General features: G+C 57.0%; 2 protein-coding genes across 6 annotated transcripts; one reads left to right on the top strand and one right to left on the bottom strand.

Annotated features, from left to right (window-relative positions):
- Positions 1 to 1,235: 1,235 nt before the first annotated feature.
- Positions 1,236 to 10,308, bottom strand: ZNF319 (zinc finger protein 319). Of its 3 annotated transcripts, none has more exons than XM_030956102.1 (2): positions 10,091 to 10,308; positions 1,236 to 8,691 (listed from the first exon to the last, which is right to left on the bottom strand). In XM_030956102.1, exon 2 carries the CDS (start codon positions 8,318 to 8,320, stop codon positions 6,659 to 6,661), a length of 1,662 nt encoding a protein of 553 aa, XP_030811962.1. In that variant the 5' UTR covers positions 8,321 to 8,691; positions 10,091 to 10,308; the 3' UTR covers positions 1,236 to 6,658. The 3 variants fall into 3 exon arrangements, with proteins under 3 accessions (XP_030811962.1, XP_030811963.1, XP_030811964.1); XM_030956103.1 differs by having other exon boundaries at positions 10,101 to 10,308; XM_030956104.1 differs by lacking the exon at positions 10,091 to 10,308 and adding an exon at positions 9,116 to 9,222.
- Positions 10,309 to 10,781: 473 nt separating this feature from the next.
- Positions 10,782 to 15,286, top strand: USB1 (U6 snRNA biogenesis phosphodiesterase 1). 3 transcript variants are annotated; one of them, XM_030956056.1, is made up of 7 exons: positions 10,782 to 10,939; positions 11,043 to 11,194; positions 11,345 to 11,528; positions 12,021 to 12,074; positions 13,103 to 13,208; positions 13,856 to 13,939; positions 14,230 to 15,286. In XM_030956056.1, exons 1-7 carry the CDS (start codon positions 10,836 to 10,838, stop codon positions 14,332 to 14,334), a joined length of 789 nt encoding a protein of 262 aa, XP_030811916.1. In that variant the 5' UTR covers positions 10,782 to 10,835; the 3' UTR covers positions 14,335 to 15,286. The 3 variants fall into 3 exon arrangements, with proteins under 3 accessions (XP_030811916.1, XP_030811918.1, XP_030811917.1); XM_030956058.1 differs by lacking the exon at positions 13,103 to 13,208; XM_030956057.1 differs by lacking the exon at positions 13,856 to 13,939.

Here is a 15,286-nt window from a genome sequence, read left to right as displayed (position 1 = left end):
TCCCAGCCAGTCCCTCGCCTCCCAGGCTGCCACTTACCTGCGCGGGCTCAGCACGGCCTCCCTGGGCAGCCACCCTGGGACGGAGGGAGCTCCCTCGGCCACTGCAGCTCGCCACTGCCCCCCCAGCCAGCCCGATCGGCTCAGGGCTCTGCGGGGATTAGCCCCGTGCTGCCTGCAAATGGGATTACTGCCACCCAGCTGTCCTGAGTGCCCCGGCTTCCAGCAGCCTGCCTGGCTCTGGTGCAGGGTGCTGCAAAAAAAAAAAATCCCGAAATCAAACAGGTTTGAGCAGCCTCAAAGTCCCTGGAGCCACCAAAGGTACCCAGGCACTCACCAGCAGTGATGTGGGGAAGGCAGGCGTCTCACCCATGGGCAGGGGGTGCAGGGATGTGCAGAGGAGCAGCACTGGAGCTGCTGAAACCCCGTGGGGTGACACAAGGTGATGTGCCAAGGGTGCTCCACCCACAGCTCTGCCCCAGCTCCTCAGCAACCACAGCAAATCTGCGCTGGGCTGGGCTAAGCCTCCCCTTGCTGAGCCTGCCAATTGCTGCGTGATCCGTTTACCTTCAGCCCTGCACCACTGCCAGCCTTTCCCACTGCCCTTAATCTTGGCCACAATGACACCCTAGAATCCAGCATGGCTTCTGTGCCCCATGCCCAGCCTGTTTCTGCACATCCAGAGCTCCCTGACTGCTTCCTCCTTTCCTGGCTCCATGGGTGGGCAACAAGTACCCATCCTGCCGGGCCCCAGAGCTCTGTAGCAGGCTCCTCTCTTGCTATCACAGGATGGGGGATGCAAAACAAACCCTCAGGAGAAGCTGGAACAGTTTTATGTGGGGCTGGGATCCCAGAGCATAACATGCAGCAGCTTCTGCCCCCTGAACAGCTGCTCCCTTCTGGCAGGAAGAGACTCCTGCCTGCTCCTGCCCTGAAGCTCCTAGGGAGGAGTTTTGACCTGGGGAGGGATCATTCCAATCCTAGCTGGGGCAAAACCACTCAGCATACTCTGCTTGAGTTTGCTTTCAGCCCCTGGGAACCTGCTCATACCCTGCTTGTACCCTGCATCTTCCGGTTACCAGGAAGATGAACCATCAATTCTACTTCAAAAAAGTTCAGGGGAAAGAAAGAAAACATGAAAAAAAACCCCAAGCAGAGCCAGACAGAGCACAAAGACAGATAAGGAGGCAGCGTTTGGCACATGGCCTCCACTCCAGAAACCTTACACACCCACAGGAAGGTATAAATAACTATAAATTTATTAGTAAAGCAAAACCATTTGACACTCACACAGAAGAGCGGGATGTGTTATTACAATATATATACACACATACATGGAGTATCATCTTAGAAACACATGGAGAGCAGTGTTAAAGGCACTGCAAGCCACACAAACCTCAGCAACCTTGGCTGTGACTCCTGACAGCCCTGGGAACTCTGCTGGAGTCGTGAGCACAGGTTGGGAGGCGCCCAGGAATCTCCCTGACCATGAAGTCCCTCAGATCCACAGCTTGGAGGCACTCAGAAACAAGCCCACGCTGCAGCTGCCACCTGTGCTCCTGCTCTCCCCACTGAGCATCCCAGGCACGCTGTGAAAGCAGCATCTTCACATCCACAAAGTGCCAGGGGCAGCTGCCAGGAGATGCTGGGGAGGAAGCTGAGGAGAAGCTGGGTGCTCACCTGGGCCTGGGGGGAGCTGCAGCCCCAAACCTCACTGGCCTGCCCTTCTTGAATCTCAGATTTCACCTGCATGCACAGGAACCTTCCCACAGGTGAACTCACCACCCAATGGAGAAAGAGTCAAACTCTGAAGTATAACAAGAGGGTTTTGCCTATTTTGTAATGGTCAGGCTTCAGCTGCAGCCTGGAGTTGATGGTAAATACCCAAGGGAAGTGCAGAAAGTGTTCTCCTCCCTCCTCCCTGCAAGGGCAGGCTTGAGTGCAGAGAGATAGTCCCAAAACTCTGTCAAAGGATGCCTTCCCCTTTGTCCCCCAGTCCAGCACATGGGCCCCAAGACCAGAGCATGAACATCTTCCCATCCCAACTGCAGAGATGGCATCTGCTCACCAGAGAGCTGGCATGGCCACCTGAGCCTCCCATGGTCCCAGGGGTGTCCCTGCCACAGCTAACTCAGCTCAGCTCCTGCTTGATGCACACAGCTGCTCCACAGCACTCCCAGGGGAACCAACTGCACTGCCTGAGCCCACCACAGTGCCAGGACATCTCCCCAGGAATGTCTGACAGTCCTGCACTGACCTAATCCCCAGCCCTGGAGATGGAAATGGCAGCTCTCACCCCAGTCTCCATTTCCTACAGCTCTGCTCTGGCTCTTGGTCCTGGCTGGGATTCACTTGTCAGAGCATGGGCAGGATCCCATGTCAAGCTGCCAGGCCACAGGCACTGCCCCTGCCCAGTGAAATGGATGGCCTGCTGTGGGGAAGGACCCACTGGATTCCAGCAAGACTCAGGTCCTAAACACCTGATCTCACCATCAGTGGTTTGGTATCACCAGGATCCAGCCTCAGAATGGGAAAGGAATTTGGGGCTGGGGAGAGCAGAGGGAGGTGGGAAGGAAGGAAGAGACTTCACAATCAGTGTGGAAGAAGGAATGAAAAACAAACCACTGCTTACAAAGAAAAAACTGAACAAAGAAAAGAAGCTGAGAATGTCTTTTAAAAGTATAAGCTGTGGAAGGGAAGGGGATGAAACAGCTAAAGGCATCCTGTAGGCAGAGTCAGAGGAAGTGAGGATCAGTAGAAGCCCAAGTTACAGACTACCTTTTCCTGGACCCAGGAAGCCAGAGGAACAGCAGCCCTAGAGAGCAGGACTTATGTGCTGGAGAACACCCACACAACCTCTGCCCAACCTAACCCTCCTCTCCACCTACTCAGCCTGCCTGCCAAGGACAACCCTTTGGGAGGGACCCCCCTCTACCCAGCCCCTCAGCATGCTCAGGTGGGCTGCAACCAGGTCCTGAGCTGCCTCGAGCACTTGCCACAGGGCTGATGGCACACCAGCTCCAGCACAGCAACTCTGGGGTGCTGCAGGGCCGTGAGGAATGCAAGAGGCCAAGCACAGGCAGGAGCCTGAAAGTTGCTTGAAATAAACACCAGAAGTGAAGTGCAACAGGTACAGAGACATGGTTTACTCCCCAAAGGGCTTTGGCCCCAGCTGCTCTTTGGTTTGAAAAGGAAACACCAGCAGTGAGCAGAGCCCTGCAGTGGGATGCCCCAAGGACACCAGCTCCCAGCCAGCCTGTGCCTCCCCACACAGCAGCACAGTGCTCCTGACACTCCTGTGCCCTCTGCTACTTCCACCTCCTCCCACCTCACTGGACACAACCTGACCTAAAGGCACAGCAATGGAGATGGACCTGCTTCCCCTACCCCTGTAGGCAACACTGCTGCTTCCAACTGGAAAAGGCTCCAATAAAAATATACCCAAAGCTCTCTGTGGCCACTCAGTGCCCACCCCATACAGCAAGCTCCAGCTGCATGTTCTCCATGGGCTTCAGCTGGGTTTGGGCTCTTGCAGGGCAGCAAATGAAGCAAGAGACTGCGTCCCCATGGACTCACAGCCAGGCTAATAATGATGTTCTAATCCTGCACCATGATGGTTTTGAACCTGGAGGCACCTATTCACCAGCTGATGCCCTGGACCTGGGCTCACCCCTGGCAAGCTCCCCACAGCATCCCCTCTCTCCCTGGCATGGGGTCCCATGCACACAGCCCTCATGAGTCTCTCTGCCCAGGGCACTGCTTGGCCATTGCCACATCCCAGGCAGAGTCTCACTGGGATATCCAGGGCTTTCCCAGCTGCTCAGCAGAAGAGAAATACCTCCCAACAGTCCCTGTGTCCAGCTGTAAAAGGGGACAGGATCTGGCAGCCCCATGGCTCTGCATAGTGTGGAGCTGTGCCTGGGGCTCCTCTGCTCCAAGTGCCAGGCAGTCACCCAGGCAGCTCCCCCAGGCTCCTGGGGAGGGAAGAGAGCAGGGCACAGCCGGCTGATGATTTCTCCAAACCCTCTTCTGCTGCTCCAGAAAGAAACAGCAGAGCCACAACCGCCCATGGAGGCTGCAGCTGACTCTATCTCACAATGCCCTCCTAGCAAAGCTGAGCCTCTCTGTAAGCTCTAAGCCCTGATCCTGGCTGCCAGTGACCACTGAACCCCTGGCAGCTGTGCTGGGCAAGAGCAGAGGAACCACGGCCCAAGGCAGGAACAGAGCAAGGGTTCAGGTGAGTGCCACAGTCCTCATCTGGTCCCACATCTGCAGCCTCCATCACCACCAAGCCCTTCTGTAAAGACAGGATTAGCCTTCCTTTGTCTGGATTCTCTTTTACTCCTACAGTAAAGCATACACTGAACTTACTACATATTAAACAGCAAAAACCAGTTACCTAGAACTAAAGAGCTCTTTAAAAATCCAAGTTACCACAACTCTTTTGTTTTTTAAAGATTCAGTATGACATCAAGTTAAACTATACAGTATTTTTAATGAATTTTAACAAACTGCTTTTTTAAAAAAAAGGTAAAACAAAAAAAGAGGAAAAAGAAACACAGATGGAAAACTTGGTAGGAAGTTCTACATCTTTGAGGCAGCACAAAGTAAGATAACCATCATGGGTCCCTCTTCCTTGGGCAGCAGAGAGCACAGTCTGTTTTAATCACCTTAAAGTTGCACATGAAGAAGACTCAGCCCCAGGGTCTACCCTGTCACTTCCCTGTCCCAGCCCCTGAAAATGCACCCTGTTCCCCCTCTCCGTGCTGGAAATGGAAAACTAAAGCCTTTCTCCACCTTTCAGAGTGTCCCCCAACAGGGATGCAGGCCCAGTCTAACCCTCTGCAAGGTTAATCTGTCTACACTTGCCATGGACAACAGTCATTAACCTTGTCCTAATCACCCGTGCAGCACACGGACAACACCGTGGCTGCTCACTGCAACCTCACAGGAGCACCAGCCAACACCACACACAACCTGAGGCTGGCAGGGACCTCTGAAGACCCCCAGGTCCAACTCCTTGCTTGCACAGGGTCAGCTACAACACATTGTTCAGGACCACATCCAGCCAGGGCCTGAACATCTCCACAGATGGACACTCAGTATCTCCAAAGGTGGAGGGGGGAAGGCTGGGGGACAACCTAGTAGGCACATCTTCAACCTCCAAGGCATCTAACTGACATGTAGTGGATCTCTTGGACATGACAAGCCAGCAAATTCCTGCAGATGAAAACACCTGAGGCTGCATCAACCTTGCTAGGGGAGATTTATTTTTAAGTGATGTTTACAAGTGTGCAAAACCTGAAGAATACAGACGAGGTAAAGAAAGGGCAAAGGGGTAAAACAGGACTCCTGCAAGAGGGGAAAAAATAGACTTCTCCTTTACCCACTGCTAACTTTGCCCTCCCCATGGAGCTGAGCCTGCAGGCCATAAAGGATTCTCCTGGCTCACTCTGGTACCTCCAGCAAATCAGACACCAAACCCCTGGCACATGCTGTGGGTTATGCTGGCCATGGCAACACCTCTGCAGCTGTAGGTTATTGTAGTGTTCATCTCACCCCTTAGTGTTGGAGCTGTGACAGCCCATTGCCTGACCCTGCTGGAGGTACCACAGTCAGCCCAAGGGGTGCCCAAGGGGCTGGGGGCAAGGCAGGAGGAGGCTAAGTGCCTTGGGAAGCAGCTCTTGAATGGCAGGCTTTTGGTTGGGAGCAGGGTATGAATGCTGTAACAGAACCATGGAACTGTTAGGGCTGGAAGGACCTTTGGAGATTATCTAGTCCAACCCCCCTGCTAAGTTAGGGTCACCTAAAGCAGGTTACATAGAAATATATCCAGGTGGGTTCTGAATGTCTCCAGAGAGGGAGAATCCATGACCTCCTCCCAGGCAGACTGTCCCAGTGCTCCTTGCCATGCTTTCTGGTGGCAGCACAGTGCTTCCTACAGCTCCCTGTGCAGCTGGCAGGGACAGGGGGCAGGCAGGCTCACTCAGACCCCTGCAGAGTGTGACAGCCAGCCACTGCAAAAGCAGCAATGCCAAAGTGCTTTTTGGAGCTGTGAAGCCCCATGGCTTGTCCCTTTCAACACTCTAGAAGGAGGGAGAGCAGGGGAGGCTGGGGCAGTCAATCCACACTAATGATCTGAAATGATGCCCTCAACTGAGCCTGGACCAAGGTGGGAGACCCCAGCAGCAGAAACCTGCCATCTCTATGCCAAGCAGCACTCCCTGGGAGAAGGGAAGGCTGGCTCTGCCTTGCTCCTAAACCCTCTCCAGAAGGAGAGTCACCCAATCCTCCCCACCAACCCTGCCAGGCAGGACAGGGGAAAAAGGCTGCACGCAAAGAGCTGGTGCCTGCAACAGACAGCTGAGCTCCCAGGACTGGAACTGCAGGTACAGCACAAACTACAGTCCGGGGAACACCAGGCATCTACAGGCATAGCTTCCTCCCTCCCTCTTTTCCTTTCCTTTCCACCGCTTTGAGATGTCCACGTCGTCTGTTGCTACTTTGATACAGGTGGCATAACTGAGGCCAGAGGAAAGTTTACCTGCCCACACACCGTGCCCCCCCTTTCCCCCACACTCCCTGGAGGTTGGAGAGGGAAGGGAAGGCCGAGGCTCAGGAGCGTCCCATGCAAGCTGAAAGCCAGGGCGGGGCGGGAGGCTCACGGCAAGCAGGCAGCCACCTGGTAGGCACCCTCGGCCGTGTGCTGCACGCTGTGCTCCTGCAGCAGGCCCAGGTCCAGGAAGCGCTCCCCGCACCACATGCACTTGTACTGCTGCTCGCGGGCGTGCACGCTGTGGTGCTTGTTGAGGTGCTCTCGCTGCTTGAAGGCCTTCTCGCAGGAGGAGCACTTGTAGGGCTTCTCGCCCGTGTGCACGCGCCGGTGCCGCTGCAGGTCCGACGCGTACTTGAACCGCTTTTCGCAGTCGGGGCACTTGAGGGGCTTCTCGCGGGCCGGGTCGCAGCGGTGCTGCACGAACTCCGAGGAGGAGAAGAAACGTCTCTCGCAGAGCGTGCACTTGAGCGGCTTCTCGGCGCAGTGGGCCAGCTGGTGCTTCTGCAGAGCCGAGGCCCGCTTGTAGGACTTGTTGCACACCGCGCACTTGAAGGGCCGCTCCGCGTTCTGCACGCACTTGTGCCGCAGCAGTTCCGAGGACTGGTTGAAGCCTTTCTGGCACACGTTGCACTTGAAGAGGTTCTCTATGCCGTGCACGTGCTGGTGGTACACCAAGTGCGAGGGCTGCACGAAGCCCTTCTCGCACAGGTTGCACTTGAAGCGCTCCTCGACCTTGTGCGTGCGGCGGTGGCGCATGAGCGCATACTGCTGCTTGAAGCTCATCTGGCACAGGTCGCACTTGAAGGGCCGCTCCTCGCTGTGCGTGCGCTCGTGCTGCCGCAGGTCCGAGGGACGCTTGAAGGCCTTCTGGCACTCCCCGCAGCGGAAGGGCCGCTCCCCGCTGGGCGTGCAGGGGTGCTGCAGCAGCTCCGAGGATTCCTTGAAGTGCAGCTCGCAGACGTTGCACTTGAAGAGGTGCTCCCCCGAGTGGGCGTACATGTGGCGCACCAGGTGGGAGCGGTGCTTGAAGGTCTTCTCGCACACCGTGCACTTGTAGGGCCGCTCTGAGCTGTGCGTCCGTTTGTGGTGCACCAGGTGGGAGGACTGGCTGAAGCTCTTGTCGCACAGCGTGCACTTGTACGGCTTCTCGCCCGTGTGGATGCGCTCGTGCCGGGACAGCTCCGAGAGGTGCTTGAAGGTTTTCTGACAGATGGAGCAGCTGTAGGGCTTCTCCGAGGGGTCCAGAGGCTGTGAATGCTCTACCTCAGGAGACTTGTAGGTCTTCTCACAGATAGAGCACTTCATGGCGTTGCCGTTGTGGACGTTGTGGTGCTGCGCCAGCGATGTCAGGAGGGAGAAACCCATCTTGCAAACCCCACACACGAAGGGCTTCTGCTCCACCTGGATACACTGGTGTTCGAGGAGGTCGGTGGCCTGGTGGAAGATCTTCAGGCACTGGGTACACTGGAAAGAGCGGTCATGGCTTGGCAAGCACTGGTGCTCATGGGGGTTGGAGAGGTGGGCAAGGTCATGGCCACATACACCGCACTTGTGGGACGGCTCTCCAGCCTGGATGGGGGCGTGCTGGTGGTGCTGCAGTCCAGGGTCTGGCTGGAGCAGGATGCCGTACACGGCACAGCCCAGGGGGTTGTCAGCAGTGCTGGGAGGGATGGAGTGCTCCGGGAGGGCGGCTGCCCCAGCGTGGTGCTGCTGCGGTGGCGGCGGCTGCTGTGGTTGCTGCTGTTGCTGCTGCCAGCTTTCTGACATGCTTGGGGAAAAAAATGGGATTTTAGCAGTGATAGCTTCAGCTTTCCGGATGAAAGGGTTCAAGTAAAAGCAAGACACGAAGATTCTGAGATCCTGATTCCCTGTAAATGATCCCCTCAAGTTGAGACCAGAAAATCCAGCCCACAGCCAGGATCCTGGGAAGAAAAGCAGTGAAGGGACTCCAGAGCCTCCTCCTTAGACCAGCACAGGTTCTTTATGGACTGATTAGGTCTGGCTTTTCCTTCTTTTGGACAAAGGAACAGGAGGCAGAGGCAAGTGCCTTGAAGAGGAGAGGAGGCCCTCCTCCGTGCTGGCTGCGATGTGCTCACACTTGTGAGGGGCACAGGATGCAACCCAGGGAGCAGCTCTCTCTGCAAGAAAGAAGACAGTCATGTCAGGTCTCAGAAGAAACATGGGCAATTCTCTATCAACCTTCTTCCATGTCTCTCTTTGAAAAATCTCCTGCATCTCTGCAAAGCTACCAGGAAGCCAGTGGAACCAGAGCCCCACTTGCTGCTGTGCAAAGGGCCTGGGACAAGGAGTTCTCAGCTTGGACAAGGCTGAGCTCTGCTTGGACACAGCCAGGCACACGTTTGGGTGTTGTGCTCTCACGAGAGGCAGCACAACTGCCCAGGGCCCGCTCAGCTCAGCCTTGAGGGGGTCAGTGGATCGCCAGCACTGTCCCAGAACACTGGTCTCTGTGCACAGGCTATGCACCAAACACTGCAATCAAGAAGCTACTGGGTTAGATTGTACACGTGTCATCCTAACATGATCCCACCCCAGCTGAAACACCTCTGTGAAACGGTTCTGCTCCTCCTGCAGCCTGGATATCGAGCCAAGGGATGCATGCAAAGCATTTCCCTCTCTCTGGGCAGCGCTTGTAGAATGGAAGAGCCAAGGAGCTCAGGAGAATATTTGCCCTCAGTGTTATCCTATCCTCAGACACAGGGATCACTCTGTGAAGATAAAAGTAGAGTTAAAGCAGTGGCTTAGCTGAACCTCCTACCAAACCATGTAATAAAACTGCACTGGAGCCAACCAACCTATGCCAGAGCTGCAGCCTGGCCTTGCTATAGAGCATCATCAGGCTCACTGAAAAGTGAGATGTCCATAAAACCTGGCACCAACTTAGAGAAGACTAAGACCCACCAACGAGCAGCAGACAGCAACAGTGTCAGCACAGCTCAAGAGAGAAGAAGGTGCAAGCCCTGGTGAGCAGCAGCCACCAACACTCCTGGGCCTTGAGCCCCCAGCCCCATAAGAGCACCCCCGTGTCTGTGTCAAACCACCTGCCCCCAGGGTAAGGAAATCCTTGGTCTACCACAAGAATATTTTTTATGTTTAAAACTATGCAATAAAGAGCATCAGAGAATCCCACCCCCCAGCATCCTCATCTCCACCGGCACTCAGTTGAGATGGGGTTGAGCCCCACAGCTCAGGTAGTCCTGGACCCACCTCTGACTGTGGGGACACTTCATTATTTTGTGCTCCAGCACAGTTTGGGGCAGTAAAGCCCCAGGGGCACCATCACAGCCCTGCCGGCACGCAGGATGCTCTCCTTCTCCTACAGAGCTCACCTTGACGGAGCGAGGGCTCGCAGTGCCGGTACCTGCACCGAGCTCGGCGGGACACCAAACTTCAGCGCAGCCCGGACGCCACATTCCCCCGCACGCACCGCGAACCGCGGCAGGATGAACCCACCGGCGGCAAATCCCGGGCTAACGGGGAGGGAAGATTGTGCCCCTCGCAGGGGAGAGCGATACCAACCTTGTCTTACCGAGGGCTCTGCGCGGGGACCCGCGTCGGCGCCAGCTCCAGCCTAACTCATCCCTCCGTGGGAGGTGGGAAGCGACAACCATTTAGGGAGCGCGGTCGGGAGCGCAGAGGTACTTTCAAACTGGCGAGGCGGCCTGCTCGGCATGGCCCGGCTGCTCCCGCCGGGCCCGGGCCGCCTCAGGGCCGCGGGGCGCGGGGCCGGCCGGGGAGCTCGCAGGCCACCAGCAGCCGCCGCCGCCGCAGCCCGCGGCCAGGCCCGGCCCGCCGCTCGCCGCTCCCCATCGGGCGGCCCCGCTGGCAGCGCGGGGACGGCGCCCCGAGGCCTTCACCGCCGCCGCGCCGGGAGGCCCCGCGCTGGGCTCGGGTGTAGGGGTCGCTGCCCGCCCGGGGCCGCCCCCGCCCCGGCGAGGCGCACACAAAGGGCGGCGGCGGCGGCCGGGCCGATCACCTACAGCAGGAGGAGGCCTCGCCGGCGGCAGGGCCGCGGCCTGCGCGCTGCGCCCGAGCCCCGCGCTGGCGTGGAGGCGGGAGCCGGGAGGAAGGAGGGAGGGAGGGAAGGGAGCGAGCGGCGGGCGGGAGCGCAGCGGAGGGAGCAGGCAGGCCGGGCCGGGCGGCGGCCGCGGCGGCGGCGGAGGAGGCGGGGCGGGCGCTGCGGGTGCTGCCCCCTGCCGGGCCGCGCCGGCAACTGCGTGGCCGCCGGCAGCGGGGAGCGGGCCGTGGCGGCAGGGCCGCGGCCATGAGCGCCGCGCTGGTGGGCTACAGCAGCTCCGAGGAGGAGCAGGAGCAGGAGCAGGAAGGGGGGAGCCGGGGCGGCGGCGCGCAGGGGCCGCCCGGGGCCAGGTGGGTGCGGTGGGGTGGCGGCGGCGGGAGCGCGCGGGAGGCGGCGGGAGCGCGCGGCCTTCCTCCTCCTCTTCCTCGTTCTCACCCCGCTCCGGTCCCGCAGCGCCGGCCGCCCCCGCCTGCCCGTGCCCGCCGGCCTGCCCGGAGACCCGGACCCGGAGGAGGCCGTGAGCGATGACAGCTCCCGGCACGGCGGCCGCGTGCGCGGCTTCCCCCACGAGCGGGGCAACTGGGCCACGCACGTCTACCTGCCCTGTAGGTACCGGCACCGCGAGCGGCACCGGGACGGCACCGGGACGGCACCGGGACGGGGATGGGGCCGGGAGGATGGCGGGACGGACCTCAGCCGCTGCGCCCCCGGTCCCGGCGGGGATCCGCGGCTGCTCTGACGGCGCTGCCCCGCAGACACTGCCCAGGAGGAGTTCCTGGAGCTGCTGGAGCTGCTGGTGTCCCACGCCCGCACCTTCGTGCCGTCGCTGGCTGCCATGGAGGAGTTCCACCTGAGCCTCTCGCAGTGCGTGGTGCTGCGCTACCACTGGATTGAGCCCTTCGTCCGCTCCCTCCGGGAGCGCCTGGCCGCCTTCCACAGGTGGGTTTGGCAGAGCCCCGGCAGAGCGCTCCTCACACCCCTCCCCTGCCCTCGGGAGCCGTGTTTTGCCGGCATCCACGCCCTAAGGTGTCCCTGGCAGCTGGTGCTGGCAGGACATTAAAGCCCTGGGGATTTTTCCTCACTGCCTCGGGATCTGGCACCCGACACGTCAGGTTTTGGCTTTCCAGGATCAGGCCAGAGCTGTGCTATCCTCTAAACCATGGGTGGTTTTGTTGCTTACATGTTGCTCAGGCACTGGCTGAGCATCAGCTGTTTCAGGGTTTCTGTCACTGTGCAGGCTTTGGAGGCCTGGAAATGGGAGGGGAATTAATTAATTTGAGCCCCAAGAGGTTCTGGTTCTACCAATTTCGTCCAATTGTAGCATATATTTGCCTGTATCTTTCCATGGCTTGGTAACAATCCTGGCCCCTCCGCATCTTCTCATTTTTTATTTTTTTCCCTGCAGCTGAAATAGGATCTTTCTTATTTCAGGTTCTTCTGCGTGGCTGACCAAGTGAAGGTTTACACCAATCAGAACAAAACCAGGTGAGTGCACAGTGGAGCAGCCTCCCTGCCTCAGGAGAAGTCTGAGCAAGGTGCTGGGTGGATGGGAAGTGTCACCCTGCCTGTCCCACAGTTGGGCTGTGTGACAACACAGTATGTGATCACCTCCGGATCATCTCCAGACATTTCACACCTTTTCCCAGCCATCTGTACAAATTTTTGGCTTTGGCACTGATTCTCTGCAAGCTTTTGGTCTCATTAGCTGGCGTGCACAGCCTGGGGCGAGCAGAGTGGTACCACCTCTTTTGGCAGCAGTGCCAGTCATGAAATTGTAGTGCAGGTCTTCCAAGAGCTGGAGAGAAATAGCTGAGATGGTGCTAATTCTCCTGGGCGTCAGCTCAGAAGCCTGATTCCAATGGAATGCAATTAAGGTTTTTTTTTGAATGTCAAAGCAAAGGTGATTAAAATTGCAGAAAGTTGCTGAATCTGGCGGGAAAGGCAGCCCGAGACAGTCATGGGTAGGAAAAAGTGGATATGGAACCTGGGTGACACTTGAATCTTCTGCTTCCCTCCTGGAGGGGAAGAAATGATGACTCTAAATGACTCTAGAAAGTGTCATCCCAACAGTCCTGGAGGAGGTGCTGACTTCTTTGTCACATCTCTCCAGCCTGGTACTTCCCATTCCCTGCTTCCTCTCACACTGTAAAACCTCTCCAGCAACTTCCACTTTTTTAATGCAGCTCCTGCATGGGCACGGCATTCTGCTGAAATTCCCACCCAGTGCATTCTTTGCCTAGAAAACTGATTTTCCCAAAATCTGATGTCCCAAAATATACTAGGCTATTCTACTTAGTCTACATGGTTTATCATCCAATCCTGCTTCTCCCTGCTACCACATCTTCTGTTTTTTTCCGAATACAATCAGCATCCCTGTATGCTTAAAGCTGGCATTCCTCAGATTTCCTTGTGTTAGGGAGTAGGGAACTTGTCCAGTAGGAATGAAGTATTCTTAGGGCTGTGCTTTCTGCAGCATGAAAGGGTGCTTGCAGTCTCTCCTTGCCTTTCTTCAGGACTTTTATTGGCTTGGAGGTCTCTGCTGGGCATTTCCAGCTGCTGGAGCTGGTCTCGGAGGTGGATGGTGTTCTAGAGGAATTTGACCTTCCCACATTCTACAAGGTGAGGCATTCCTGCTTGCTTCCCTGCCAGTCTGGACATGCTGGCTGGTTCCCTGTGAGATGTTTGCTCAAATAAACAGGAGCCAGTTGCAGTGGCTGCCCTTCTGTGCATGGAAGCAGGGTTGTCCTAGGATAGAATGGGCACTGTGGGGACTGAGGACAATCCTCGTGTCTTTGCCTTGGGCAGCTTTCTTGGGCATTAGTCCAGCCTTTTTGCTTAGTACTAGCTTTGGGAACAGGTTTGGGATTTTGAAGGGCCAGAGCCCAGTTTTTCTGTGTCTGGAGCTGAGCAGGGAGCTCATGTGGATTATTCAGCAGTGACCCATGTACCTGCTCCAAAACCAGTCCTGAGAGATTCTCCCACAGCTGCAGAGTTGAGCACAGGGAGGCTGGGAACCAGGCAGCCTTGCCCACTGGAGTCCAGAGGGGCTGGGGTGGGAAGCCCAGGACTCCTCTTGCCTCCAGCACTGTCCATATCAGCTCTGCAGCTGTTGAATTGGCAGAGGGGACTCCCAGCTTTGGGATCCTCCAGCCTCTGTGATCCCAGGCAGGGCAGCAGCCTCATGCCAGATCTCCCGCTGTGGCTCTGTGCATTGAGCAAAGCCTCTTTAGCCCTCACACTCTTATCCCTGTTTGTTTTGCCTTCAGGACCCATCGTTCCACATCAGCTTGGCCTGGTGCGTGGGGGACCTGGCTGGCAGGCTGGAAGGGCAGTGTTTGCGGGAGCTCCAGGTGTGTCCCCACAGACATGGGGTGGTGTGGAGAGCAGGGGGAGGGCAGAGCTGGACTCAGCCACATCTCCCTGCCAGGGATGGAGAGTGGGACATTCTATTCACTGAGCAGGACAAACTTCAGCAGACTGAAAGATGAGAAGCTTTTGGGGGGAGCATGAGTTAAATCACCCTCCTTAGGCTTCCAGCTGCAAATGGCTTCATCTGTGCCTTCCTTCAGACAGGGAGCTGCCGACTCCATCCTCTGGCAGATCCGCCCCACTGTTACTGACTCCTGCCTCTATTTTCCAGGACATTGTGGATGGGTTTGAGGAGTCAGCATTCCTGCTGCGTATCCAATGGGAGCAAATCCGCTGCAAGTCAGGGAACAAGTACTTCTCCTTCCCCTTGAGGTAGGGGCGGGCAGGGCTGTGCCTTTTGGAGCCCCGAAGAGCCTGACACTGTAACAAGGGCTGCAGTCTGGCACAGCTCTGCCTGGTGTGGGCTGTCACGCACCTCTGCGCTCTTCTTGCCTGCTCAGCGTCTCTGTGGCGTTGGTGGCCTCAAGTTGGCCACTTGCAGTTTGAGCTGCTGGCTGAAGAAAAGTGTGCTTGTAGCAGATTTCATCCTTGCTGCTGGATGTGCTGCAGTCAGCACTGGCGGTTCCAGACATCCCACGGACGCTAATTTTGCTGATTTTTGAAAAAAAAAAAAAAAAGAAGGAAAAAAAAATCTTCAAAAGCCATAGATGCCTTATGGGAAGGAGGAAGAAGGTAGCGTGGGAAGCTGCTACTAAAGGGAGAGTGTCTCGCACAGTGGGAAGTAGCACTGCCAGATTGTTGGGAGGCTCTGGGCATGTCTTTGAGTAGCAAGAGGGAAGGACATGGAGCTGGATCCTCTTCCCTGAGTGTTTTTCTACTGTAAGCCAGCTCGGACAAGCTCCTGAGTCATGTTGTGTCCCTGTCACACTGCTGCTGCCTCTGTAGAGACATTTCAGTGTCTGATCCTTTTGCCAAAGAGCAAGAGCTTGCTGCCAGGTGTGGGTGAGCCCTGGAACGGACAGTGTCAGTGTTTGCCTGAGCTGGGAGGGCAGTGCCCACAGGTGAGTCAAGGGGTGGCAGCTCCTGGCCAGGCTCTACACTTTTTCCCTGTGTGATCAGCACCCCAGGTGGATGATGACCCAGGGGATCGCAGGCTGGACATTGTCCCTTGGGAGAAACTCCTTTTTAATCCTTTTGTCCCTGTGGGTTGGGCAGCCGCAACCTCTCAGGTACTTGGAACAGGATGCTGATGTGCTGCCCTGAATCTTTTATTCCATGTCTGTCCAGGACTTCTGAGCAGTAAAAGTCTGTTTCCTCATGTCATAAAA

This window comes from Camarhynchus parvulus, chromosome 11, assembly GCF_901933205.1.
Source record: "Camarhynchus parvulus chromosome 11, STF_HiC, whole genome shotgun sequence".
Lineage (NCBI taxonomy): Eukaryota > Metazoa > Chordata > Aves > Passeriformes > Thraupidae > Camarhynchus > Camarhynchus parvulus.
Note: the sequence above shows the minus strand (reverse complement) of the source record. Positions and strands in the feature narration are given on the sequence as shown.